We start from the raw sequence: 10,000 nt of genomic DNA, 5'->3' as shown, positions 1-10,000 counted from the left end.
CACCCAAAAATGTAAATTCTGTCAGTATTTACTCTCCCTCATGTTGTTCAACCCCGTAAGACCTTCGTTCATCTTCCGAACACGAATTACGATATTTTTGATTAAATCTGAGAGCTGGATCACTCCTCCATAGGCTTCTAAGGGATTGAAACTTGTTCCCCGAACAGTTATTAAAGACATCGTTAAAATAGTCCAAGTGACTACAGTGGCTCAATCTTAAGTTTATCAAGCGACGAGATTACTTTTTGTGCGCAAAAACAAACAAAAATAACGACTTTATTTCAACTCTTCATTTCCTTCTCTGTGGGCCTCGAGTGAGTTCACTAGTGTAACAGCGCAGCGCTTCTGTGTTGTACGTCACATGCATCACATGACCAGCGTCGGCCAATAGTGAGCCTACGTGTGACGTAACTCTACGCAATCACACTACGTTAACTGACTCGAGGCCCACAGAGAAGGAAATGAATAGTTGAAATAAAGTCGTTATTTTTGTTTGTTTTTGCGCACAAAAAGTATTCTCGTCGCTTGATAATCTTAAGATTGAGCCACTGTAGTCACTTGGACTATTTTAACAATGACTTTAATAACTTTTCAGGGAACAAGTTTCAATCCCTTAGAAGCCTATGGAGGAGTGATCCAGCTCTCAGATTTAATCACAAATATCTTCATTCGTGTTCTGAAGATGAACGAAGGTCTTACGGGGTTGAACAACATGAGGGAGAGTAATTACTGACAGAATTTACATTTTTGGGTGAACTATCCCTTTAAAGCCCTATTCGCACGGGATTAGTACTATCTGGGGACCTCGTGTGATTTAAAAATTACCCCGCCACATCTGAATTTCATGTGGCACATTCGCACGGGATAACCGAAGCCTGTGATTTTACTCAAATTTACCGGCTTATCTCCCGGATATGACGTCAATATGATATTGCTTGGAAATGTATTTTCGTTATAGGTGTAGCTGTATGACATATTATGACATAAACAGAATAAAGTTCCTTACCGCATGCTGCTATACATATCATTCATCTCCATCTAATCATTCTTTTTGTTTTTGCTCTTCTGATGATTTTCAGCTTTCACTTTCTGCAAATTGTGTAGTTGTGTATAGCGATATGACCCAGCACCCAAAATACTATCAAAACACTCCAAACCAGCCTCCATTCTTCGCGAAAGATAGATAAAAAGGCGCACATGAAACAAAAACCTTGAAAAAATGATATACGATCCGGCCAAATCACAGAGATGTCGATTCGCACGGGGCTAATATTATCACAGGACCTCGGTGTTCGGCGAAATATAGTAGGTAATTTGCGGGGGAATTTTTACTTTACAAATTACAGACATGGCCGATTCGCACGGGATTAAGATCTCAGACAAACTCCGCAATTATTACAAATGACTAGAGGTCACCAGGTAATAATTATCCCGTGCGAATAGGGCTTAAGTTGAAATAGTTGCCAAATCCCCTTTAAAGTGCTATAATAATGCAGTCCACACCGTCAGGAGATGAACAGATGAATACACACCACTTTCAGGTTGGCTTCCTGCAGTTTGCGCGCTCTCTCCTCCAGACGCTTGGCGATGACGGCGAGTTCGGTGTTCTTCTTCCTCAACCTCTTCACCTTCTCCTCCGTCTCTGGAGAACTGCTCTTCCTCTGACGAGACACAAGAGCGAGCATTCGAGAGACTCAAAACCAGGTTTAAGAAGGTGGTGAAATATATAAAGCAACATGTTTGGTGTAAAAAAAATAAATAAATAAATAAAAACATTAATTGTTGCACAACAGGACTATTCCTGTGAAATGCAAACAAACTAAAATATTATTAAATATGATGAAAATGAAAATCTTAAGGGGCTAATGCTATTTTCCTTGATCTTTATAAAAATATTTGTAATTTATAAATGCTGGACATTTTCACAAAATAAACCCCAATATGAAGAATATTAAGTGCTGCAATGCTATTTACCAAATAAATTAATACTTGCACATGCAATATCTATGACTGTATAAAAGCCCATTTAAGGATAAAAGGATAAAAATAAACCTTGATTATCTTTATACTATTAAAATGTTATGGTAATATTATAGTAATAATAATATTATAATATTGTTTTTTGCTATTATTTTGAATTAGATTTTAATTTAAAAAAATAGTTTTCACTTTATTTTTTAAAATTGTATTAATTTTATTGCGTTTACTATTTTTAAATAAGATCTATACCGTTTTTATTAATTTTTATTTATTAGTTTTATTACATTTAGTTTTAGTTATTTTAGTACTTCAAGTGAAACTAAAAATTAGAAATGTTCTATCGTTCATCCATCTATCATTATCTATCTGTTGTTAATCCATCCATCCATCCATCCATTGTTTATCCATCCATCCATCCATCTATCATTTATATCTATTGTTAATCCACCCATCATCTATCATTTATCTATCTATTGTTCATCCATCCATCCATCTATAATTTATCTATCTATTGTTAATCCATCCATCCATCTATCATTTATCTATCTATTGTTCATCCATCCATCCATCTATAATTTATCTATCTATTGTTAATCCATCCATCATCTATCATTTATCTATCTATTGTTCATCCATCCATCCATCTATAATTTATCTATCTATTGTTAATCCATCCATCATCTATCATTTATCTATCTATTGTTCATCCATCCATCCATCTATAATTTATCTATCTATTGTTAATCCATCCATCATCTATCATTTATCTATCTATTGTTCATCCATCCATCCATCCATCCATCTATCATTTATCTATCTACTGTTCATCAATCCATCCATCATCCATCTATCATTTATATCTATTGTTAATCCATCCATCCATCATCAATCTATAATTTATCTATCTATTGTTCATCCATCCATCTATAATTTATCTATCTATTGTTCATCCATCCATCCATCCATCTATCATTTATATCTATTGTTAATCCATCCATCCATCATCAATCTATCATGTATCTATCTATTGTTCATCCATCCATCTATCATTTATCTATCTATTGTTAATCCATCCATCCATCTATCATTTATCTATCTATTGTTAATCCATCCATCATCTATCATTTATCTATCTATTGTTAATCCATCCATCATCTATCATTTATCTATCAATTGTTAATCCATCCATCCATCATCCATCTATCATTTATCTATTGTTCATCCATCCATCCATCCATCATTTATCTATCTATTGTTCATCCATCCATCCATCCATCATCCATCTATCATTTATCTATTGTTCATCCATCTATCATTTATCTATCTATTGTTCATCCATCCATCCATCTATAATTTATCTATCTATTGTTAATCCATCCATCCATCTATCATTTATCTATCTATTGTTAATCCATCCATCATCTATCATTTATCTATCAATTGTTAATCCATCCATCCATCATCCATCTATCATTTATCTATTGTTCATCCATCCATCCATCCATCATTTATCTATCTATTGTTCATCCATCCATCCATCCATCATCCATCTATCATTTATCTATTGTTCATCCATCTATCATTTATCTATCTATTGTTCATCCATCCATCCATCTATAATTTATCTATCTATTGTTCATCCATCCATCCATCTATCATTTATCTATTGTTCATCCATCCATCCATCTATCATTTATCTATCTATTGTTAATCCATCCATCCATCCATCTATCATTTATCTATCTATTGTTTATCCATCCATCCATCTATCATTTATCTATCTATTGTTCATCCATCCATCCATCCATCATCCATCTATCATTTATCTATTGTTCATCCATCCATCCATCTATGATTTATCTATCTATTGTTCATCCATCCATCCATCCATCTATCATTTATCTATCTATTGTTAATCCATCCATCCATCATCCATCTACCATTTATCTATTGTTCATCCATCCATCCATCTATTATTTATCTATTGTTCATCCATCCATAATTTATCCATCTATTGTTCATTCATCCACCCATCCATCCATTCATCTATCATTTATCTATCTATTGTTCATCCATCCATCTATCAATCCATCCATCGTTCATCTATCTATCTATAATTTATCTATCTATTGTTCATCCATCCATCTATCATTTATCATTCTATTGTTAATCCATCCATCTATATATCCATCCATCTATCATTTATTTATCTAATGTTAATCCATCTATCTATATATACACACACACACACATACTTTCATACAAAATACTGAACAAAAAAATCCCTTAAATTAAATCTGCAACTCAATGCACACGTGTCCCCTCCGCAGCCTCAGCTGAGCTGTACGGTGCCGGTTCTCCTCACCAGGATCCGGTTCTCCTCTCTGAGAGCGGCGCAGGATTTCTCCATCTTCTCCAGCGCTCGCAGAAGCTCTGAGTTCTGTCGCACCAGGAACCCGTAATCCCTGCCATTCTGAGGAGAGGAACACACACACACACACACACACACACACACACACTCAAATCAAGACACACTCACACTAGTCTGCTTAACTAATCTGTCTCATCTGAGATACAGAAAAGAGGAGCTGATATTTACAGCCACAAACAGCAGAAAACTGTCAAATAAAGTAATAAACCACTCAAGGCATTCAGTGATTATCATAGTTAAAGGTCCCATGTTGTACAACTTTCTGAAGTTTTATTTTAGGTTTTGATGTCCTGATATTTGCAGTATAAGTACCAAAAACCATGTCAATATATTTTTACAGCTGCTTTCCCAGGAGCTCTGCCAAGAACAGCTCGATTTTGGCCTGTCTACTTAATATTCATGAGCCTCTCTTCTGATTGGCCTGTTGTTTTCTGAGTGACCCACCATTGGTGACTGAGTAGTTCTGACATCACAAATATACTGAAGTCACAACAGCTCGTGAAAAGGCACAGCTACTTTATCCAGGCTGTGTGCATTTGTCTGTGGATCGACTGTTTTGAAACTTATATGGTAGTTTTATAGACCCTAGACCTCTGTTATCATGAAACAAGCCAGGAAATTTCAGTTTTGACAATATGGGACCTTTAAGGAGTAGGGATGTGCCCAAAGCCTAAATAATCCCAATTCGGCAAGGCATGGAATGCGAATAACACATTCTACTAAGAATGTACCAATTCTATTAATTCTAAGAATTATAGAATTCTAAGAATGTAATTCTACAACTGTAAATTCTTCCCTAAAGGGACATGGTTACAAATAACATCCATCAATACATCCACCTATACACACACAAGCAAATCCAATCAGTTTCAATATCAATACATAACTACTTAAAACATCTACAGCCCGATGCGTCATTCTCCAAATCATTTAAAATTACTTTAAATGTGTCCAATGAAACCAGCTCCCTCAGTTTCAAAGTACTTTGCAAATTATTCCAGGCAAAGGGAGCAGCAAATTTAAAAGGCTTTTTCCCGAATTCAGTGCGTACCACTGGAACAGACAGAGAGAATAATTCCTGGGACCGTAGGCTATAGCTACACGCATACTTTTTACAGATGCATGTACAAAGATATGAAGGAAGCAGACCCAGGATAGATTTATAAATAAAAACATGCCAGTGTTTTTTGCCTTCGGATGGACAACGCAGACCACCTAACCCGAGCAAACAACACACAATGATGAGTGAGGGTTTTAAGATTTGTTATAAACCTCAGTGCACCGTGATAAACTGTGTCTAAAGCATGTAAACACTGTGAAGATGCAATACCCCGCATATTGAAGTAATTGCAAGAGAACGCAAAAGCATTATTACCTTATTGATTTGTGTGTGTTTTGTTCATGTCATGCCAGCTGGATCTGGCCTGTGACTTCAGTGTTCAGTACTGCCTCAGTGTGAGATGTAAATACAGAGGAATAGACTTCATCTACAGTACGTACAGCTTTTTTTTATTGGCATGTATTGTGTTACACTTGCATGTACTGTAATGCTTTGTTTTTGTTTTTTTAAATAGAAATTAATACTTTTATTCTGCAAGGACACAGTAAACTAACATTAATAATGTTACAAAAGATTAACAAATATTTCAAATAAATGCAGAGTCCCTGAGTTTTAGCCACTAGTGCATGAACTAAATGTTTCACAGCTCTATTTTTTTTTAATCCATATTAAAAAGCACAAGACTGCAGGACAGAATGAATTCATCAGCGCTCATAAACACCGCACATCGTCTGAGAGAGAAACGGTCTTTGACAGGACCTCAGTGACAGCACCTGTCTCTGCTAATGACTGTCCCAAACCCAGACTACAGCCAAACACTATGTGCCAACCCTGAGACTGAGAACATCCGCTGCCAGACGGACAGACCAGATCGTCAATCACAGCAAATAAGATGTTACGGCTGCACGATTCGGGGAAGAAATCGGAATGCTATTTTTCCTTTTTAAAATTGCGATTTAAAATGTGAATTTTATACCAAATAAACCAAAAAAATTTATAAAGAAGGTTTGTTGTGCATGCAAAATTTGGCCCAAAGTTCTTTGCTTGTATATCAATATGACTAATAATATTTTTTATTAACATGATTATCAATACAAAATAAAAATATGAAACTTAAGAATTATTTCTACTGTAATAACAATATTTCATTATTAAATATATAGTATATTTATGCAATTTTACAGTATTTAAGAATAAATATAATTTATTTAAAATATTAATTTAATTTTATTATTTTATGGGAAAACATGCAGGTCGCCTAAATCATTAAAAAGGGACACTTCAGTACACTGGAGGGAACAAAAAAGATTATCATATGTTTACTTTACATTTACATTTATTAATTTAGAAGAAGCTTTTATCCAAAGCGACTTACAAATGAGAACAATAGAAGCAGTTAAACTAACAGTCAGACAACAATATGCAAGTGCTATGACTCTTCTCACTTTAATCTAACGCAGTATATGTAATTTATTTTATTTTTTATTTTTTTAAATAAAAAAAATTGAATAGAAGAGAAAGCGTTAGTATTACTGTGCTGCCGAAAAAGATGCGTCTTCAGCTGTTTATTGAAAGTGGCTACGGACAGAAGTATTATTTTTCATATTTTTACCCAAAATAGGGTGGTGTAAGCACCTTTTTGAGCTATTGAGCGCTATAAACGCATGTAATGTAAGTTTCATTCATACTGGAAGCCGGAAAATAAGCCTCACAGAAGTAATAAAACTTATGACGTTCCAGATAATCACTACTTTATTCCGAATAATCATGCGGTCATATAAGATTTACACATGTACACATTGGCGGTTTCATTTCGGACACAAGCTGTAAGCAGTCGAGCAATCAGAGCAGACTGAGCCATCTGACCAATCACAGCAGACTGAGCCATCTGACCAATCACAGCAGACTGAGCCATCTGACCAATCACAGCAGACTGAGCCATCTGACCAATCACAGCAGACTGAGCCATCTGACCAATCACAGCAGACTGAGCCATCTGACCAATCACAGCAGACTGAGCCATCTGACCAATCACAGCAGACTGAGCCATCTGACCAATCACAGCAGACTGAGCCATCGGACAAATCAGAGCAGACTGAGCCATCGGACAAATCAGAGCAGACTGAGCCATCTGACCAATCCCAGCAGACTGAGCCATCTGACCAATCACAGCAGACTGAGCCATCTGACCAATCACAGCAGACTGAGCCATCTGACCAATCACAGCAGACTGAGCCATCTGACAAATCAGAGCAGACAGAGCCATCGGACAAATCAGAGCAGACTGAGCCATCGGACAAATCAGAGCAGACTGAGCCATCTGACCAATCCCAGCAGACTGAGCCATCTGACCAATCACAGCAGACTGAGCCATCTGACCAATCACAGCAGACTGAGCCATCTGACCAATTACAGCAGACTGAGCCATCGGACAAATCAGAGCAGACAGAGCCATCGGACAAATCAGAGCAGACTGAGCCATCGGACAAATCAGAGCAGACTGAGCCATCTGACCAATCAGAGCAGACTGAGCCATCTGACCAATCACAGCAGACTGAGCCATCGGACAAATCAGAGCAGACTGAGCCATCGGACAAATCAGAGCAGACTGAGCCATCTGACCAATCAGAGCAGAACAGGCTCTCAGGAAGGAGGAGTTTAGAGAGACTGAATCACCAAACGAACCGTTTCAGACTCTGAGAAAATAAGATGCACACTGTATATTACGAAAAAATTAAAGTGTTTTTTTGTTTACCTTTGATGCATGTAAACCTGTTGTATGAGACCTCAAAACACCTTTAAAATAGCATAATAGGCGCACTTTAAATTTGGTTTAAGTAATGTTGACGGGCACTGTCAATCGTGCCTGCAGTGCTAAGCTGAAAAGCGCTGTGATTGGCCAGTGCAGTTATGCATGACTCTTATCTCTCCCGCCGGGGCTGTTGGGATATGATGGATGCCTGTTCATTACCGAGCCGTCCAACCATCCTTTTGTCCCGATTATGGATGGGTTGCATCGCTCTACATTAATAGTTGCGACTCAGATGCGAAGGGTCTTCGAGCAAAGCTCATCTCCATAAAAACAGAAACCTCCATCAACACCATAATGGAGTCGACAGGGGTTCCCCAGCACACAGATGGGAAAACACACTCGCAAACACACATCCTGAGGCAACACAACACACACATGGCCAGACATTTCACACGAAAATCAGATTCATGTTTGAGATGATTCAATTATAAAGCCTGGTTTAGTGTCAGGAAATGTCTAGTATTGTATGACAATTCATTTTACAATACTGAATTACAGTAATCTAATGATAATCACTATTGAGAATTACACACAAAAAATATAGAAATATGCTTAATAGTCAATGTAAAATGCAACCAAAAAAATTGTATCTTTATGAAAAATATAATTTTATAGGCTATATTTTAACTATCAGACTGTACTGTATAAGTTCTTAATGTAAATTTAATGCTAATTTAATTCCCCTAAAAAACAATGATTTATGTGTATCATTCAGTTTTTTGATTTTTTATGAGACATAAATGACAAGGAAAACACTCATTAGTTGCATGTCATTAATTTTACACAGACCTAATTCAGATCTCGCTCTCTCTCTCTCTCACACACACACACACACACACAAACAGGAGTGTTTTCTCACTGTCATGAATATTTTCAGAAAACATCTCTTAATTTTTTACAATCCACAGCGTTTCAAAGCAGCTTTAGAGAAAACCATGATGTTAATGTTCATAATATCTTAATATTTTTATGCCTTATAGTTGCATTTTGCACATTAGAGCTGGGCTTCTCTGTCAGTTAAATTACTGTAACATAAATTATGTCCCCTGTGAGTAATAAGTGTATTGGTCTTAGCTTTCAATAATCAAGAATAAACACATTTTAATGGTTTAATCTAAGTTGTTTACATTATTATTATTATTGTATTTAATATTATAATTATAATATAATACAATTTAAAAAGTATTCATTGACTGTTTTTTTATTTTTTTACATAATTTATAAATAAAAAACCTGCTTTTGTAAATCAATGACAAACAGTGAAAATGAAGATGTCATTGACATCATGAAAAGTGACATATTAAGTCATAATTAATAGATTAAAGTCAAAATTATGACATCCACAATGATATGTACTTGTTTTTCACAGTGCAAGAAAAAAGCTAAATAATTGCATTTTCTAAAGTAGATACATAGATAGAGAATAATAGACAAATAGATAAAGAGAACGATAGATAGAGAACTATAGACAGAGAATAATAGAACGAGAAAACGATGGATGGATGGATTGAGAGTGAGACAAACAGAAAATATTTTGACCTAAAAAGTGAAAATTACATAATAAATGTAAATTTTGATTTTGTCACAATTTCAACATTTTAATCTCAAAGTATTTGAATGTCTTTAAATGTCATAATTTCGAATTTTCGATTTAGTATGTCATAATATTGACTTTTTTACATCATAATCACGATCTACCCATGCATGTTTGAGTATG

General features: G+C 35.6%; 1 protein-coding gene across 1 annotated transcript in view; it reads right to left on the bottom strand.

Moving 5' to 3' along the window:
* The window catches only part of tspoap1 (TSPO associated protein 1), a 139,428-nt gene that overhangs the window by 70,777 nt on the left and 58,651 nt on the right, over window positions 1-10,000 (bottom strand). Inside the window, exons 5-6 of the mRNA XM_077222102.1 lie at window positions 4,346-4,453; window positions 1,533-1,661 (exon numbers count right to left, since the gene is read on the bottom strand). Coding sequence (XP_077078217.1) covers window positions 1,533-1,661; window positions 4,346-4,453 — 237 coding nt within the window. The remainder of the gene's footprint in view (window positions 1-1,532; window positions 1,662-4,345; window positions 4,454-10,000) is intronic.

This window comes from Siphateles boraxobius, unplaced genomic scaffold (genome assembly GCF_051911475.1).
Source record: "Siphateles boraxobius isolate OS27281-9 unplaced genomic scaffold, OSU_SipBor_1 120, whole genome shotgun sequence".
NCBI lineage: Eukaryota > Metazoa > Chordata > Actinopteri > Cypriniformes > Leuciscidae > Siphateles > Siphateles boraxobius.
Note: the sequence above shows the minus strand (reverse complement) of the source record. Positions and strands in the feature narration are given on the sequence as shown.